Source organism: Urocitellus parryii, chromosome 15 (assembly GCF_045843805.1).
Source record: "Urocitellus parryii isolate mUroPar1 chromosome 15, mUroPar1.hap1, whole genome shotgun sequence".
Classification (NCBI taxonomy): domain Eukaryota; kingdom Metazoa; phylum Chordata; class Mammalia; order Rodentia; family Sciuridae; genus Urocitellus; species Urocitellus parryii.
Window position 1 is genome coordinate 34543709 of NC_135545.1, and position 19281 is coordinate 34562989.

General features: G+C 46.8%; 1 protein-coding gene across 2 annotated transcripts in view; it reads right to left on the reverse strand.

Moving 5' to 3' along the window:
* The window catches only part of Slc38a7 (solute carrier family 38 member 7), a 45352-nt gene that overhangs the window by 14002 nt on the left and 12069 nt on the right, over positions 1–19281 (reverse strand). The window contains exon 12 of one of the 2 annotated variants that reach the window (XM_026395693.2): positions 16986–18905. The exons of the other annotated variant lie outside the window; for it this stretch is intronic. Coding sequence (XP_026251478.2) covers positions 18803–18905 — 103 coding nt within the window. The 3' untranslated portion in view covers positions 16986–18802. Of the gene's footprint in view, positions 1–16985; positions 18906–19281 lie in introns of those variants that run through there. 2 annotated transcript variants of the gene reach the window in all.

Sequence of the window (19281 nt, forward strand, 5' to 3'; positions counted from 1 at the left end):
TCCCTGCAATGTACTACCACCTCAGAAAAGTTTTTTGTTTTGTTTTGCCAGGTGCAGTGGCACATACCTATAATCCTTTTACTCGGGAGGCTGAGGCAGGAGGATCACAAGGCCAGCCTCAGCAATTTAGCTAGACCCTACCTCAAAAAAAAAAAAAATGGATGGGATGTAGCAGCTCAGTGGTAAAGTGCGTCTGGGGTTCAAGCCCCAGTATTTTTTTCCTTAGGAAATAAGTTTTTGTTTTGCAGTGCTGCAGATGGAACTCAGGGCCTCATACCTACTAGGCAAGAGCTCTACCACTGAGTCCTGAAATAAAGATTCTCTTGAAGCATTAATGTGCACTCCACCAATCTTCCTGCTGCACATCACCAAAGAGAACGTGCTGTACTTTACAGACATATGGAAGGACAGCGCCCCGGTTCTAAGCTCCTCTTTTTCCTTTGTCCTCCTGCCAGCTGAGAAGAGACTCCAGGAGAAAGGGTGACTCACCACTGGAGCCCCTTTCCTCTGTGTTGCTGAAGAGGTTGCAGTTGTCCTCAGAGCAGCTTGGGTTGCAGGCTGCCACATGGCTGTGGGCAGAGTGTAGTCAGGCAGGGTGAGCAGCGGCCACCTGGGCCACCTCCAGTCCCACGAGAGTCCCCCCATTTCCTTCTGTATTTCTTTCTCTTAAAAATAGATGTAGTAAGGTTATTTTTAATTTCTATTACTCTGTGTGTGTGTGTGTGTGTGTGTGTGTGTATATATATATATATATATATTTTTTTTTTTTTGCTTTAACTACATTCCACAGGCTGGATTTGAAGGTTTGTGTGTGTGTGTGTGTGTGTGTGTGTGTGTGTGTTTTCTTTTGGTACTAGGGATGAACTCAGGGCACTGGACCACTGAGCCACATCTTCAGCCCTATTTTGTATTTTATTTAGAGACAGGGTCTCACCGAGTTGCTCAGCACCTCGCTGTTGCTGAGGCTGGCTTTGAATCCTCCTGTCTCAGCCTCCCGAGCAGCTGAGATTACAGGTGGGTGGCGCGCCAGGCTTGTTTTTCTTTCTTTCTTTCTTTTTTTTTTTTTTTACAATATTCAGAGCTTAGTGATTTTTTTTAATCTAATGATTTATCCAAAAATGCAGAAAATCTTTCTAGCTGGCGAGGAGGATAACATTTCAGGGTTGATAAGTCTGCGTCCTATAACAACCCGGGAAGTATACTGGCCTTTTAGCAAGCTTCTAGTGTCTCAAGGAAAAACTCAGAAAGCAAAAAGCAAAACAAATCAGCAGTTTTCATCTGGCTACTGTGGTGTTGATCAGTTCTCGTTGAATTCTAATATACTTGTAGAAAACAGTGCTTTTTACCATAAGGTAATTTCTCTGCTTTAAGAGCTCCAATGGCTTCTCACTGCAGGTACCCTAGAGAGTCCTGCAGCTCCTCTTTTTTTTGTGTGTGTGTGTAGCTGTTTGGCCAATTTCAAATGATTGCTCAGTGTTGCTGGGAACCTAACCCAGGACCTCACACATGCTAAATGAGTGCTCTACCACTGAGCTACATCCCATCCTGCATTTCCTAACTCTTCATTTATTTTATTTTGTTTGGTACCAGGGATTGAACGCAGGGGCACTTAACCATTGAGCCACATCCCCAGCTCTTTTTATTTTTTTATTTTGAGACAGGATCTCATTAAGTTGCTTAGGGCCTTGCTCAGTTGTTGAGGCTGGCCTTAAACTTGTGATCCTCCTGCCTTAGCTGTTGAGATCACAGGCATGGGCCACCATGCCGGCTCTTCATTTAAAATGACCACAGGTAGCTTGCCTTTTTCCACAACCTCCAAACACCTTTTTGCATCTGTGTGACTAATAATAAGAGCTGAGCCCTGAAGATCTTCTTTCAAGGAATCCTTGCATCTGTAGACCTTCAGCATACACAGCTCAGTGCTGAATGTTTCGGGCACCAAGGTTCCTCTACCAGTTTACAGGATGAGTCAACTGATAATGAAGTGTGGCAGATTTCAGTTAGTTTTTAAAACTAACCCTTTTTTTCCGCCCAAGGCTGGATAAGGAACCTCACTAATGAACCTGAAGACCCAACTCACCGAGTTGGGAAAGAACTAGTCCTGAAAGGGGAATTTGATAAAGGTGATGCCCATTAGGAGTGGGAGAGCCAAAGCAGCATGTGCTTCTACCTCTTGGGTTGGGCTAGGAGAATTGTAAGCCCTGAGAAGATGAGCTGGGGGATGCCCAGAGCCTGGGGATATGGGCACCTGAGGGGAAAGACACAGGCTCTGACCAAGCACAGCAGTGGCAACTACCTCTATGACCACTGCATGGTCCACAGGGGCCCCAAACTCCTTCCTGCCCCTCTCAACTTAACTATGTTCAATCTAAATCCCCTGCCTGGTGGCATCACCTGCCTCTGGCCCAAGGATTACAGAGAGCCAACTGCTTCAAAGGTAGATGGCCCACAAGGTACCCAAAGCAAGGAGGAGGACACAGGCTATCATGGCCAAAGAGCTTTGGCAGTCACTGAACTCTATCACGGTGTCTCCGTCAACTGGTAGTGAGTCATTTCATTTCCAACTCCAAAGCTCTAAAACCTGAAAAGACAGGTAAAAGCCCCTATCTGACGGTGACAAGATGATGACAAACCTTGATGGAGTAATCACTTTGTGGCAGAAACTGCTTTGAGTCCTTTTCACCATGATTCCATGAAACAGGGTTTATTGAGTGCATATTTATTTATTTATAGATTGATTGATACTAGAGATTGAGTCCAGGGGAGTTTAACCACTGAGTCACACCCCAGCCCTTTTCATTTTTTTTATTTTGAGATAGGGTCTCCATGGGTTGCTAAGGCTGGTCTTGAACTCTGAATCCGCCTGCCTCGACTCCGAAGCTACTGGGCTTACAGGCATGTACCACCATGCCTGTCTGCATTTTATAGATGAGGAAACTGAGGCACAGAGAAGATAAAGAACTTGTTCAAGGACATATAGTCAGAGACAGGGTTAGGATTCAAACCCAGTTTGGTGTGCTGGGTACAGTGGCACATGCTGCAGTCCCAGCAACACTGGAGGCTAGCCTGGTCAACTTAGTGAACCCCTAAGTAACTTAGCAAGACCCTGTCTCAAAATAAAATATAAAAAGAGCTGGGGATGTGGCTTGGTAGAAGCTCCCCCTGGGTTCTATTCCCAGTACCAAACATAAAAAACTAAACTGAATTGCCTCTTGCACAATGAACACTAAACCACGCTTAGAATGTCAGATTAGCTTCATTTACAGATGAGAAAGAGATTAGTTATCCTTCCATTTTTTTAATTTGTTCTTTTTAGATATATATGACAGCAGAGTATATTTTGATAAACTTCTGTTTTTACTATTTATTTATTTATTTATTTATTTGTTTGTTTATTTATTTATTTATTTAGGGATACTGGGAATTTTACCCAGGGATGCTTTACCACTGAACTACATTCTCAACCCTTTTTAAATTTTGAGACAGGATCTTGCTAAATTGCTGAGGCTGACTTCAAACTTGTGATCCTCCTTCTCATCCTCCCAAGTACCTAGAATTGTAACAGAGGTTCACTTGATGCTTTGACCATATCCCTTGTGGTGTTGAAACTTACATGTTTTTTCTTTTTCCCAATCTTCTTTTCCCTAAATGTCTCCTCTCTGATCTTCTTTTTCCTAACCTTCTCCTTCCTAATCTCTCCTCCCTAATCTCATTTTTTTCTGAATCACCTCTATAAAAGCCCCCTGTTTCTGCCGATGGGCAGAATCACATCCTTTGGGAGTGACAGGAGTCCCCCGTGTTTCTCCTTTGCCAGTAAAGCAATAAACCTTCCTTTTCCTTTTTCTCAAAACTGGGTTCTTGTTAATGGATTGGCATTGGGGACAAGAACTGAATTTTTGGCAACAGAATCACACACAGATTATTCAATCCTTTTTTTCTCTGCTCCAAGCTCTTATTTCTAGTCCATTATTCTAGTCTTTTTTTTTTTTTTTTTTTTTGAGACAGGGGAGCCCAGGGATTAGGAAGACTCTCACCATGTTTGCCCAGGCGGGCCCTGAATGCTTGGGTTCAAGTGATCCTCCCACCTCAGCCTCCAGAGTAGCTGGGACTAAAGGTGCACCACCACGCCCGGCTCAAAGTCCATGTGTCTTCATTTTCTTTGCTTGAGCCCTAACTGGTCTTCCTTTTAGTATGCTCCCTGTTCTTCCATAATCTATCATCCTGCTGAGACTCTCCCATTGGCTTCATGTAGAATTTCTGTCATGGTTTACAAACCCCCTTGAAACCGATGGCCCTTGCCTGTCATCGTAGCGACTCAGGAGGCTACGATGGTAGGAAGATTGCAAGTTCCAGGCCAGCTTTAGCAACTTAGCGAGACTCTGTGGCAAAGTAAAAAATTAAAAGGGCTGGGAGTGAAGCTCCGTGACAGAGCACCCTGGATTCAATCCCTAGTACTGTAAAAAAAAAAAAAAAAAAGCCTTCATGATGTGGCTCCTTCCCACTCTCCACCCACACGCAGCCACATCCCATGTACTTCCTCACTTTGCCATGCAGCCTCTCTTCCCCAGCAACACCAGGTTATTCTGCCTCTGCTTACACTTATTTTTCTCTCAGCCTTGACCACTCAGCTCTTTTTGCACCACTTCTAATCAGCTCATCCGTTTCCTCCTCACAAGGCTTCCCAACCCTGCTGTCTAAAGTGGCCCTTTCACAGCCCTTAGCATCTCATGCATCAACCTTACTTGTATATGTGTGCCCGGGCTGGGTGTGCAGCTCTGTGGTACCGCACTTGCCTAGCATTTATAAGGCCTTGGGTTTGATCCCCTGCACTGCAAATAAATATATATCTGCTCATGTTTATTGCCTATTGCCCCCCACCAAGAAGGCAGAGAATGTATCTTGATCACTTCGACTGGGTGATCAGTGACAGTTTGTAGATGGTAGAAGCTTCAAAGCAAGGGATAAGGATTTGGAGGGTGTTGGCTCCCACTCAGCTAGCCAGGGTCTGAGCCTTACCTTGAAGTTGAAGGAGAATCGACTTTTGATAATTCATTCACTCAGGGAGGCATATACAGACCCCCATAGCTTTCTCCAAAGACTGAAGGCTTGCTTGGGAAAAGTGGGAAATGTTTTAAAGGAGTGAAGCAGTGCTTGGTAGTGGTCAGCAGCTTCCAAACGGAGACCAAATGGAATCCCAGATAGCATCTCCTACCCCAGGCAAGGGGCGAGTGAAATCTGTACTTGAGACAGGAACTACCCTCAGGACAAAGGGAAAATGCATTTCTGGGCCTTGGTTTATGGCCTGACAGCAGATCTCAGGAGGCTTGATGTAGGTCAGGGTCAGGCCCTGTATGTGTTCTCTCTCTGGTATCAAGAATTGAACTCTGGGGCAACTAAGCCCCCGCCCCCCGACTTTTTATTATAAGACAAGGGTCTCAATAAGTTGCTTAGGGCCTCGCTAAATTTCTAAGATTACCTTTGAATTTGTGAACCTCCTGCCTCAGCCTCCCAGGCCACTGGGATTATAGGCTTGTAGGCGTGCACCACCATGCCTGGCTAGGTATGTGTTCTCTTTAATAGCTCAGTAAATTTATCTTTAACACTGGACAAAATGCCTGGGCTGAGTTCACCTTAGGCCATTAACATCCCCACCCCTTCGAGGAACCAATAAAACAAGCTCTCTTCTTTTGTTCACTAGCCAGCCTGAGGCGTTCTTGTTAGAGCTGTGTCTCCCCTCCTAAATGGAAGCCCTAATAAAAGCCTGGGCAGATTATTCACTTGCCTGACTTGATTTTTCCACTGTCAGAGGGTCAAAAGATCCCAGTGTCCTGCATCATTCCTCATCTGCGGATTGTACTGGACTCCCCAGCTGCCTTCTTGCTCCTCTGCAGCGAGGTGGAGGTCTTTTTACATGGTATCATTCATGGTCCTTAACCTTGGTGGGGTTATAAGACCCTCCAAAGCTTGCAGCTCCATCTTCTGCCATTCTCCCTTGTAAATGTGACCCACCCCCCCACCTCTTATGCATCCGTTTTCATTATTCTCATGATCTCTGCATCCTCTGCCTTGGATATCCATTCTTTTTTTTCTTGAACTAAGACTTGAACTCAGGACCTCATGCATGCTAGGCAGGTGCTCCCCCACCCCCATGCCATATCCCCAGCCCTGGGATGCCCTTTCCTTTCCTGAGGCCATGTGAAATGTATCTCCCTGCTTGCTGCTGCTGGGGTCCCTTGGACCTCCTCTTTTATCATACTGTTCACACTTTGGGGGGTACTGTAGATCAAACCCAGGAATGCTTAACCACTGAGCCATGTCTCCAGCCCTTTATTATATTTTATTTTGAGAGATGGTCTCACTGAGTTGCTTAGGGCCTCACTAATTTGCTGAGGCTGGCTTTGAACTCATGATCCTCCTACCTCATCCGCCCAAGCTGTTGGGATTACAAACGTGCACCACTGTGCCTGGCTGACTACGCTTTTAATGACTCGTTCGATGTTTGCTTCTACACTAGATTGTAGGTTCCATGAGGTCAGCCTCCTTTACCAACATCCCCCAAGGATAACCTAGACGTGGCGTGTGGTAAGGTACTAAAAGACAAAAAATGCATCCAATTTCAGATTAGAAAATAAAAACTAAGTGCCCTTGGGTTCAATCCCTGGTATGAAAAGGGAAAAGAAGAAGAAAGGAAAAGAAAAGAAAAGCTAGACTAGGCATGGTGGTGTGCACCTGTCGTCCCAGGTACTCTGGAGGTGAAGCAGGAGGATTGCTTCAGCCTAGGAGCTCAAGGACAGCTTGGCAGCTTGAGGAATACAGACAGGACCTGGGGAAGGAAGGAAGGAAGGGAGGGAGGGAGGGAGGAAGGAAGGGAAGGAAGAAGGGAGAAAGGAAGATGGATGAAGTTCCAGAGATCATTTTGTCTGACTCTTTAATTTCACGCAGTGAGAAACTCAGGTTCAGGGGTAAGTCATGCCCAAGGTCACACAGAAGTAACTGAAGCGCCAGCCAACAATGATTTCCAGGTTGCATGGAGTGTCTCCTCCACCTACACAGTCTCATTTCCATGATAGCCTCAGGAATGAAGATGATGACAGCAAACAGTGAGTGCTTTCTATGTTCTAGTGATTTCTGTGTATTGACTTCTTTAGAGCAGGGGAATATAGCATACAGTTCTGAGGTACAGCACCTGCCTGCTAGCTCTGGTTTGATCCCCAGCACCACACACCCCCCTACTTTCCCCGCCCCCCTAAGATAAATAAGTAAAAAAAAAAGAGAGAGAGATAGAGAAAGAGAGGGGTTTCTTTGTGAACAGTTCCCCCTGACTATTCCTTACTGGCTCAGTTCTTTCCTAGGCCCTCTGGAGAGGAGCACTGTGGAGAGAGAACTTGTCTTCCAGGTCTTATGCTAAATACAATGTGGGAATTACCTCCTGCTTTCCAAATCACCCTTGGAAGTAAGTTTTATTATTATTATTCCCATTTTTCAGATGAGAAAACCAAGGCTCAGAAAGGTTTATTTGCCTAAGGCCACTTTATGGCAGAGCTCAGATTTGAACTCATATCAGTCTATTTCCAGGACATACATTAGGCCAAACTTCTTCTCCCATCACTGAAACTTCTCCATGCGAATATCCTTTTTTTGATGTTGTTGGGTTTTTTGAGGGGAGGGGTAGTGGGAATGGAAACCAGGGGCCACTAAGCCACATCCTCAGTCCATTTTTTATGTTTTATTTTGAGACAAGGTTTTGCTAAGTTGCTTAGGGCCTTGCTAAAATGATGAGGCTGGCTTTGAACTTGTGATCCTTCTTCCTCAGCCTCCCGAGTCACTGGGATTACAGGTGTGCACCCTGGCTACTAGTATTGTTATTATGCATTTCTCAAATGAGGAAACTAAGGGCTACAGATGGAATGACTGGTTCAGGCACCACAGCTGGGAGGTGTTGGAGATGAGACTTGCACAATCTTTGTGTCACTCAAGTATGTGGACCGACTTGTTTTTAGTAACGCTCAGGATGTTTCCTTTCCATGGGATTGTACTCGCCTCATCCTGAAATAACCATCAGGCAATTGAAATACTGGGGCCCAGAGTGAGGAAGTGATTGGCCCGGGTGGCATCAAGACAGATATAGGTCTCCGGAGTCCATGGCCAGCTCTTGCCTCCATTCTGAGCTGCTTGCTCTTCTTATTGCCATCCTCAAGTTCTTGGCTCTGAAGGTCTGAGTATGCCTTGCCTCCACCCCTTACCACCTGAAGTAGATCAACTTGAGCCTCTCAGGGACCATCACCAGAGCTGTAGCTTGTATTATCAAGGGAAAAGGCCAGGAGGTCAATTCCTCCTGTCCCACCAACGCTGAGTTCTAGGCAGGAGTTATAGCCAGGACGGTCATTCAGCCAGAACCAGAGGGTCCTATGAGGAATTCCTCTGGGAACCTACAGGCCTAGGGGTCCAAGAGAAAGTGGTCCTCTGGCACTGTGGCCCAGGGTGACTAGGTTGGCTCATTTTAAAGGGTGGGTGACCTGTTAAGTCACACAGGCTCTATGTTTAGAAGGTCCTTGCTCTTGGCTTAAAGCTCTTGATACTGTGTGTGTGTGTGTGTGTGTGTGTGTGTGTGTGTGTGTGTGCTAGTACATGCTAGACAAGCACTCTACCACTGAACCACATCCTCCTGCCTCAGCCTCCCCAGCCACTGGGATTACAGGTGTGCGCCACCGCTCCCAGCAATTCTTTTTTTTTTTTTTAATATTTATTTTTTAGTTCTCTGCAGACACAACATCTTTATTTTTATGTGGTGCTAAGGATTGAATCCAGTGCCGTGTGCATGCCAGGCGAGTGCGCTACCACTTGAGCCACATCCCCAGCCCCCAGCAATTCTTAATAAAACAAGGATCCAGTGAATTCCATTGCCAGTGCTGTGATTGGGAAACTGCCCACTGCTTAGAAGTGGGCCTCTCCTGTGATGGCAAGGGTAGGTTGTCTTCCCTTTGCTTTCTGGGGTCCTCACTGAGAACAGGCTGCCCTTGTTCTTGCAGCTGGTTCCTGCCCTGCCAGCCATGTGATGGGGAAGGGTGAGGTGTCTGCAGGATCCTGAGTGGTGAACTCCAAATGGAGCCACCGAATGGAGCAGTTGCTGCTGCAACCCTCCCACTAGAGAGGAAGGATACCCAAGGCCCAGAGAGGAAAAGAGACTGTATGAGGTTGAGCAGCAAGTAGGCATGGAGACTAGCAAGCTGGGTCTTTCCTTATGACCTGTATCCTGCTGAGGGCAGACAAACAGTGAAAAGAAGGGCTCATGTAGCCCTGGGCTGCCCCCTCCCCAAGGACTTCTGTTCTTTTAACTGTGTGAAGATAGGTTTAGCTGCTGGTAGGCAGAATACTCACGGGCTGGGAGCAGTCCTGCTTGGGATTCAATGTCAAGTGCAGTGGGACACTGATCCCAGGTACTCAGGATGCTGAGGCGGGAGGAGGCCAACCTGAGTAATTTAGCAAGCCTGTCTAAAAAATAAAAGAAAATTAAAAGGGCTGAGGTTAGAGCTCAGTGTAGAGCATCTCTGGGTTCAATACTCAGTACCAAAACAAACAAAAATAAACAAAGCAAAAGGAGGAAATCCCACCTTCTCCCATTTTTTAAGTAAAAAACAAAACAAAAACAAAAATAAACAAAGAACAACAATCAACACAACAACAGAAATGCTGGAGTGGAGCATGTAACTTAGTGGTAGAGCATTTATGAGGCCCTGGGGTTAATCTCCAGCACTTCCAAAAAATCAAAAGAAAAACGAAAGAACAACCCAATGACTCAGCAGAGCACCTTGACAGGTGGCATTTGGTGTGTTGTGGCCGCCATGCCTGCTGTGACACACCCGGATAGTGCCAAGGGCTCTTATGCTGAGCTCAGTTCATCCACTGAACCAACTGTCAGATACTAATTTTTCCCCTTTGTAGTTGTAGAAATTCCAACTTGGGAGGTAAGGTACTTTCCTGGGGATTTTTTTTTTCTGATACTGGGGATTGAACCCCAGGGGCGCTCTCTCATTAAGCCACATCCCCAGCCCTTTTTTTAATCTTCTATTTTGAGACAAGTTCTCCCTAAATTTCCCATACTGACCTCGAATTTGCCATCCTCCTGTCTCAGCCTCCTGTTGTTGGGATTACAGGCATGCACCGCCACACCCAGATCTTTTCCTGGGATTTCTCATGAAATGCTTTCAGAGCTCAGTGATCAACTGAGATCATGCATGTGAAATATTCAACACAGTGCCAAGTGCATAGTAGGTGGTCCAGAAAGACTGGTTATATAACATTCCACTGGCGGGAAATGGTAAGAACCAGGATTCAAATCCAGGTCTAGCCAGTTCCCACCTGTGCTGTATTTGATTTATCAGGACTGTCCTCGTGTCAGAGCCCTGTTCAATTAAACCTCCATTAACTTGATCCAAAGTACCTAGAACTCAGTTAGGTTGACCTTTAGGAGAAGAAAAGCAAATCCTCAGGAAACAAACTAGGATTCAGAACTTAGTCTATAAGGCCATGTCTCAGGAACATTCCATGATTTGGTGCCTATTCCAGCCCACTGCCTATACTTTCTCTGCCCCACACTTGGACACAGGGTGACACACCATAGGTGCTTTAAGACAACTTGTCTTAAAGTGAGTAGGCATATAGACTAGCAAGAAGTAGAGGAGAGAAAAGGAGGTAAAAGAAAGAAGGAAGGAAAGAAGAAAGATTTTTGCCAAACCTTAAGTCAGCAAAGAAAGAGTCAGATTCAGTTACATTCATGAAATGTTCTTTCCTCAAGGAGAAATTATTTCTAACAACTTTTGGAATTATTTCTTTTACTGTCAGGTTTAGTGGCGCACACCTGTAATCTCAGTGATTTGGGAGGCTGAGCCAGGAGGATGGCAAATTTAAGGCCAGCCTGGGCAATTTAGGGAGGCCCTCAACAACTTATCCAGACTCTGCTAAAAAAAAATATATATATATATATATATATATATATATATATATATATATATATATATATATATATATGAATGAGCTGGAGACAGAGCTCAGTGGTAAAGTGCTTCTGGGATCAATCCCTAGTACTGAAAAAAATATTTTTTTCTTTTACTAATTTGAGTTTTTAATATTTTGGTATTGGGAGTTGAGGCCAGGGGTACTCTACCACAAAGCTATATCTCCAGTCTTTTTTATTTTTTATTTTTACATTGTGTGTGTGTGTGTGTGTGTGTGTGTGTGTGTGTGTTGGGTTCAAACCCAAGGCCTTTACATGCTCGGTAGGCATACTACCTCTGAGATATATCTCCAGTCCTCTTATTTCTTGTAACACAGGGCCTTGTTAAATTGCCCAGGTTGGCATCAAAATTGCAATCCTCCTGCCTCAGCCTCCCAGGTTGCTGGAATTACTTGCATGGGCCACTATAGCAAGTGAGGTCCAGCTACATAAATATAGCACCCAGAAGTGTCTGTCTCTCTCTTTCTTTCTCTCTTTTTGGTAGCAGGGATTGAACCCAGGGGCACTGAGCCACTGAGCCACATCCCCAGTCCTTGTTTGTCTTTTAATTAGAGATAGGGTCTCACTGAGTTGCTAAGTACCTCAATAAATTGCTGAGGCTGGCTTCAAACTCAGGATCCTCCTATCTCAGCCTCCCCAGCTGCTGGCATTACAGGCAGGAGTCACCAGGCCCAGCCAGATTTTATATGAATATTGGTGCCCCAGGGCCTAGCCCAAGAGAAGCTCAAGTCGGTTTCTCCCAGGGCCTCTGTTAACCATTAGCTGTCAGACAAGCAGGAAGGATGTTGGTCGGGATTCATGAACTGCCAAAGTTCATGGTGAAACTGAGAGGTAATGTCTATGTCACAGCCTCGCCCAGCCCTGGCTCATGTTTCTGGCTAGTTCCCTTCCTTCCCTGACCTGAGCTGCTGGGCAGAGGCTGGGGAGACAGCTAGCTGGCTGGTTCTGGTACTGGCATCTGCTCATGGACTGGCATTTCAGAGTCCCAGGGAAAATGCTGGGTTGTGGGGTGGGGGCCGACACCGACAGGACTGATAGAGACGAGAATTGATTTGGTTAAAGGTTAATTGCAGGTCTCCAAAACCCAGCTATTCCCAGGAGCCAAGCAGGGCACATCCATGAACAAAGCTTCCAGGTTGGAACTTTACTGGAGAGCGGGAGTGCAGCCAACTGTAGGTAATGGTTTCCAAGTGTTGCTGGATATCCAAATTTCTCAGTTTTGCCAGACACCCAGATTTCTCTGTAATGGCTTTTTGGTTGTTGTTGATTTTCTTTTTAGGGCATTGAACCCAGGGTTGCTTTACCACTGAACTACATTCTCGGCCCTCTTTATTTATTTTTTTTCATTTTGAGGCAGAATGTCTCTAAGTTGTTGGGCTGGCCTCAAACTTGTGATCCTCCTGTCTCAGCCTCCCAAGTTGCTGGATATGTGCCACTGTGCCTGGCTGGCTGTCATACTTTTCATTTTCAGTTGCTAGCTTTTAATTTGTGGTTTTCTTAAAGCATTCTTTCTTGTTTTATAATTGAAATATCCTCTTTACTTTTCTGAGAATATTAACTATAGGTTTTCCTTTCTGTGTGGACTTTGTCCCTTCGAGGTGCCTTGCATTCAGATTGCTACTTTGGTCTCATGTTGGAAGTGTTCCCTAAAGCTCTCTGAAAATCTATGTTTGTTCACCCATAGCCAAGAATCTGATGGCTGGAAATTGTGTGGTTTGTTGCAGCTCATTTGTCAACTGGAGCCATCCCTACAGGGTGTCAGGGAGGACCCAGCCTTTGCATTGGGGTATCTGTAGGTTTTTTTCTCTGGGGCCATTCACCTTCTCCAGAGGTGGAGGATCTTATCCTGATCAAGCACCTATCTATACTCCAATTATCATCCTTTCTGAACAGGCAGAGGAGAAAGGTGAGGTCCTATTAGTTCAGGCTGTAGAATTTCATATCACTCTCCTGTTTTGGGCCCCCCACCTCTCCCCGGACCTCTATTGAGCCTCAAGTTCCCTAGTCGGGAGCTACCCTGCCCAGTTGCTGCAGAGAATACACAATCCTTGGAATGTGCCTGGAGTTGGGGAAGGAGAAGGATTTAGAAACTGGGTGGACTCCCCAGAAGCAAGTCCTGAGATAAGATGGGAATTCTTGTAAATTTGACTTTTTGATGGAGTTGGGAAAGCAGGATGGGGCAGGTGAGTGGCCTAAGCTGGAGACTGGCTCCAGCCTGATCCGGAGAGTATGCTGGGGCACCATGGTTTAGTTTCACCTAGAGGCCATTGCTGGGGTGACAGTGGGTGCCCATCTCAGTCATCAGTGCTGGTGCCAGGGCCCAGCTGAGACTGGTGTCCTCTTGAGAAGACACTGTTTTAACATTTCTTATATAAGCATGGCCTTCGGTTTTAAAGCACTTGTGTTACATTTCAAGTGCTTTCTTTGTATTGGTTTCTCTTCCCTGGGTGAGGTAAATAAGATCAGAGATTATCATTCATTTTCGAGTATTTCTTTTTCTTTCTATTTTTGGTACTTGAACCAAAGGAGCACTTTGGAATTGAACCCAGGAGCACTTAGCCACTGAACCACTTCAGCCCTTTAAAAAATTTTTTTTTATTTTGAGACAGGATCTCTCTTAAGTTGCCAAGGCTGGCCTCAAACTTGTGATCCTCCTGCCACAGCTTCCAGAGCTGCTTGGAACTACAGGCCTGGCAGCAACCTCTCTCCAAGTTTTTTTTTTTTTTTTTTTTGTACCAGGGATGGAACTCAGGGGCACTGGACCACTGAGCCCCATCCACATTCCTATTTTGTATTTCATTTAGAGACAGGGTCTCAGTTGCTGAGTGCCTCGCTTTTTGCTGAGGCTAACTTTGAACTTGCAATCCTCCTGCCTCAGCCTCCCAAGCTGCTGGGATTATAGGTGTGCACCACCGTGCCTGGCTCTCCAAGGGTTTCTTTCAGAAGAAGGCTACTTAACTGAGAAGAAGGTGATGCTGGGCTCTGAGCCAAACTGGCAGCCACTGGGTACTTGGGTGAATCAGTCTAGTGATATGCCCAAATAGGGTGTGGGTGGGACTTCAACTTTATTCACTCCAGGGGCCAACCACTGATCTAAAACTTTCAACCACCTACCTGCTAGACCTAAGCCTCAGTCTTGCTGTCCATGTACTGACCAGGATCACCTGCATCAGACATAAATGTTTATTGTGTTAAGCCACTGGGATTCTAGGGTGTATCTGTTTTAAGTAGCATCTCTTTAAACTAATGCATCAATTTTGGGGGAAGATGCTGGATATTGAGCACAGGGGCACTTTACCACTGAGCTACATTCCCAACCATTTTTCTCTTGAGACAGTGTCTTGCTGAGTGGCTGAGGGTCTCACTATGTTGCTGAGGCTGACCTTGAACGTGCAATCCTCAGACTTGGTCTCCCAAGTTGCTGGGATTACAGGTGTGCATCACTCGCCCAGTCTGAATATCATAGGAATAGGATATCAAGGAATCATTACCAAATCTTGGTTTGTAATATCTGTATCTACCTAACCCATGTACCTACACAATTAGTATCTGATTATTTGATTGGTCTGAGTTCTGCACCACACTGGAGGCCATAATTTAGAGGTGGCCCTGCCCTAGTATAAAGCTCAGATCTACCAAGCAGCAGCCAAATCACCAGGAGCCCTAGTGACTCAATTGTTTGGAATCTCCTTTCAGCGACAGGTTCCCCTCCTCCATAAGCAGAAATTATGCAAAGGCGACCTCTATTGACCAAAGGAAAAAACTGCAGTTGACACACTTCCAGTAGAATGAAATGTCCAACGTAATTCCTTCCATCTGCCAGGCTTTCCACGTGTATTATTGTGCCCTGGATTTGCAATATCTACCTCTGCAAAGTGGAAACCGTCACTCCCACCTTAAAGCTGACTTAAATGGTGTTGGGAGAGGTGAACCAACTCCCTGAGTTCTCACAGTGTGAGAGGCATCATTGAGATTTCACTCAGTGAGGCCAAGGACTTGGCTTTGTCCATTAGGCCCCTGCTCCTCAGAGGGCTTCTGAGAACAACAGCACTGCCCTCACTGGGAGTGTTAGCCACAGGGACCCCAGGCTCCGCGCTAGACCTACTGAATCAGAATTTGCAGTCTAAGGAGGTCCTAGGCAATTTGTGTCTTGAATGCACATTAAAGTTTGAAAAGCACCCTGATCCTCCAGCTGGTCAGGGAAGCCCCAGCGTGTGTCCTCCTGGAAAGGATTTTCACATTTCTTTTAAATGTGGCCTTCAGTTATAAAGCACTTGTATTCTGTTTCCAGAAGTTTCTCTACGCTAGCTCCCTTTTCCCTCATGAGGTCACCAGGCATTCCCACTTTAGACAGAAACAGGCCTGGAGGTAAAGTGTACTCCACCACTCCATGTGAGAGTGATGGGAGAAGATCCAAGGCTTCTGAGATCTGATATTGGGGTTTGTAGCATGGGGTCTGTAGGTTCCTGGGCTTGCCTTTTCGGTTCAGAGATCAGTGAGTAGGCTGAGAGAGCTGAGTTGCTGAGGCTGGCCCTGAATTGCTGGAATTACAGGCATGTGCCACCACACCTGACTCCTCAGTCCTTTAAAAAAAACACAAACAAACAAACTTATTTTGTTGGGCACAGTGGTGCACATCTGTAATCCTAGTGGCTTGAGAGACTGAGGCAGGAGGATTGCAAGTTCAAAGTTAGCCTCAGCAACTTAGTAAGGCTCTAAGCAACTCAGCAAGACCCTGTCTCACCATAAAATATGAAAAGGGCTATGGATGTGGTTCAGTAGAAGGGCCCCTAGGTTCAATCCCTGGTTAAAAGAAAAAGAAAAAATTTGAGACAGGGTCTTGCTAAGTTGCTGAAGTTCTTACTGAGTTGCTGAGGCTGGCCTTAAACTTACGATGCTCCTGCCTCAGCCTCTCAAGTTACTGGATTACAGGTGTGCACCACCTTGCCCACCAAAGTGGGGATGTCTTGAGCACAATGTGCAAATATGAATGGATGAATCTGGCTGTTGGCACTGGAGTTTGCCCTTGGCATAGATGTAACCTTTCCTTCCCTCTGTTCATGAGGAAAAAGTGAAACCCAACTTCTAGCTCTTGGCCCCCTAGTCAAGGGTGAATATGGCCCAAAGCTGTTCTACCCCCTTTAATCTCTCCAATGTGTTTCCCCCTTAAAGGGCAAATCCCTTCCCTCACCCTCATTTGAATATGACTGGAACAGAGAGGGGGAGTGTGATGGGGGGTGATGGCTAGATTTGACTCAAAGGAGAAGACACAGAAGGCAGGCCCAGAAGTCTCATCTCTACTGTGCTCCCACATCCAGGCAATGCTCCTCTACAATGTCCACTTCTCAGTTCAAGCCATGTTCTTCCTACCTCAGGGTCTTTGCACAGTTCCCACTGCTTGGAGAGGTCTCCCTACCTCTCCCCACTTAGTTAACTGCTAGTCATCATTCAGGGCCGACTCAAACATTACCTCCTGCAGGAAGATTTCCTGTATCCCCTAAATTGTAAAGCCTATTAGTTTGACTCTAGAATGTCCTTCAAAGGACCATGTGCTGGTCCTCAGCCTATGGATCTAAAAAGGTGGTATGCTTTAAGAGGTGGGGCCTAGCTGGAGGAATAATTGTGGGTGTGCCCTTTAAGGGGATATTGAGACCCAGGTCCCCGCTGGTTTTCCAGCTGCCATGAAATGAACAGGCCTCCTCTGCTGTGTGCTCCTGCCAAGTATGGGGGCACCACAGGCCCAAAGCAACAGGGCCAAGTGACTGCAGGTGAAACTTCAAATAAGTCTTTAAGTTATCTTGGAAGAAAAGGGAGGCATCAAAGTCACTCCGGTTCCAGCTGGGCAGACAGAGCACGGAGGGGACAGGGGTCACAGATGGAGAAGTGCCATCCACACCTCTCACCCCAGCTCCCTCTCCTTCCCACCATGGCCCAGACTCTGAGCCCCGGCACTAGACACAGGAGATGCAGCTCAGCAGCACAAGTTCCCTTTATTCACCATCCTCCCTCTTGAGAGTGTCCAAAGTACAAAACAAACATCGGGAGGCCCTGATGGGGAGGGAGGGAAGGCTCCTGAGGTTAGGTCCAGAGGCCAGATCCAGCTCTTCTTCCTGGCTGGCCCATGTCTGTGCAGCGGCCCCACATTATTCCCCCAACCCTAAAATGCAGCACTGGGAGGCACCTCAGCCCTGCCAGCAGGCTGGCCTCCTAGCCTTGATGGGGCTCGCCACTGGGCGGGAGCCCGAGAGCAAGCAGCAGAAGGGGCTGGTCCCGGGGGTCAGGGAAATGGGCCTCAAGAGCAGATGTATGGAAAGGCAGCTTATCCAGTCTTCAGGTTGGACAAAGCCTCACCAGCCTCCAGCCGGCCTGCACAGCCTAGGTGGGACTGCCCAGAGTGGCAGCTACTGGGTGGGGGCCCCTCTCACTCCCAGTTCAGAGATTTTAGGCAGGGGGGATGAAGGAAATACGGGGATTCCTGGAGGAGGAAGCCTGATTCTGTACCTGGGAGTTGCCACAGTGAACAAGGGCGGGTGAGGGGCCAAGGAGGTCAAAATGGGAATATGGAAGGAGAGAATTGTGTTGCGACAATGAAGGTGTGACCTTGATGTGATTGACAGGCTGCTGAGGGCAAGCGTGAAGGATGTATGGAGCTGAGGAAGCTGAGAGAGGGCTTGGCACCCATGCCCCACAACAGAACAAAACAAAACACGTTCATAAATCAGAGATGGAGCTACACAAAGGAACGTGATCCAAGATCCACCTGGCAATGGAAACTTCCAGGCCTACCAATGTCAACCCCACTGTCCTCTCTGGGACATCAGACTAGGGCTGGCTTGGGGAGGGGGCAGAACAGTGGCAAGGAGAGGAGCAATCCCTGAAAAAGAGGTCAGAGGTTCACCTGGATCTTGGCCAGCCCAGCCTGCATGGAGGGTCTGAAAGGCTCCCAGCCTTCTCCCTCACCCACCTTGAGTTTCTGAAAAGAGTGGCCCACCTGAAATCCAAAAGAAGCAGCAGACCCCACCCTCTGCCCGTGGGGAAAGCTAATGGAGGAGTACTCACAGCACCGTGGCATGGGCGGCCCCTGGCTTCAGAACCAGGCTGGCGCCATTTGTAAACATTAGAGTTGGTGAGACCTGGGGATGGAGGAAGAGAGGGTGCTCAACCTGGACCATCAGGTTTGGAGAAAGTCAGTCCCTAAAGATTTGGGAAATGCCAGCCATGAGAAAGAGGCCATCAGGGGTCCAAGAGGGAATGGACAAGGCCAGCATCTACCTATTTCTTCCCATTTGTAAGACTTCAGCTCTACCTTTGGAAATTGCCAGATCCTAGAAGAAGCCAATACTGTCCATGGCTGCTGATGGGCTGGAGCAAGCACTGAGCCTGAGGGTATATGCCCAACCCCAACTCAGGACAGGCTGCTCTGTGGAGGACACTGGCCCTTCCAATGTGGTCTTTCTCCAGAGGGAAATCAGACTGGTTCTTCTAGTACCTGCTGATCCTCTACCCGTGGGGGTTGCAGGCATGAAGTTGAGTTAGGAGAAAGAAGTTCCTTTGTGACATAGACTTGCCACCACCCATAGCGTAGCCATGGCTGGGGAGCAGGAAGAGAGCTAAACTTGAACTGTCCACAGGTGTGGGGCCTGATTCTGCCCCAGAAGTATTCCTGGAAAAGGATGTCTGGTGTCATCCCACCAGCTGGAATGATGTTGGACTTGGGTGGCCCCATAGCTCTAAGAGAGAATTCCTGGGTCCAATGGTCAAGGCCATGTGCTTCCTGGGAGGCAGTGGTTATGCCAAGAGATCCACATAGATGGCATTGGCTGTGGTCTGGCCAAAGATGAAGGCTCCCAGGGTGACCAAGAGGACTCCATAACTGACCAATGCCCACCAGCTGAAGAACAGAGGATGAAAAGGAACTGATCAGTCATCCTGTTCACGTCTCTTCTGACTTACATATATATGGAAGTTAGGTACCCTTATTACTTATTCCACTGTTGACTTGTCAAGGACTTTTCCATAAAAAGGCATGTGTGTTCAGCCAGGTGTATTATCTTTAGTCCACAGGTAAGGAGACCAATACCTAATGGATGAACTGACTGGTCACAGGATGCTAAGGGCAGGACCAGGATTAGTGCACAGGCCTCCTGATGGGAAGATGTTCAGAAAAAAGCCAGCTACATAAGATGTGATACATTTCCTTAAAAAAAGAATCAAGCTGGGTGCAATGGCACATGCCTGTAATCTCAGGGACTTGGGAGTCTAATGCA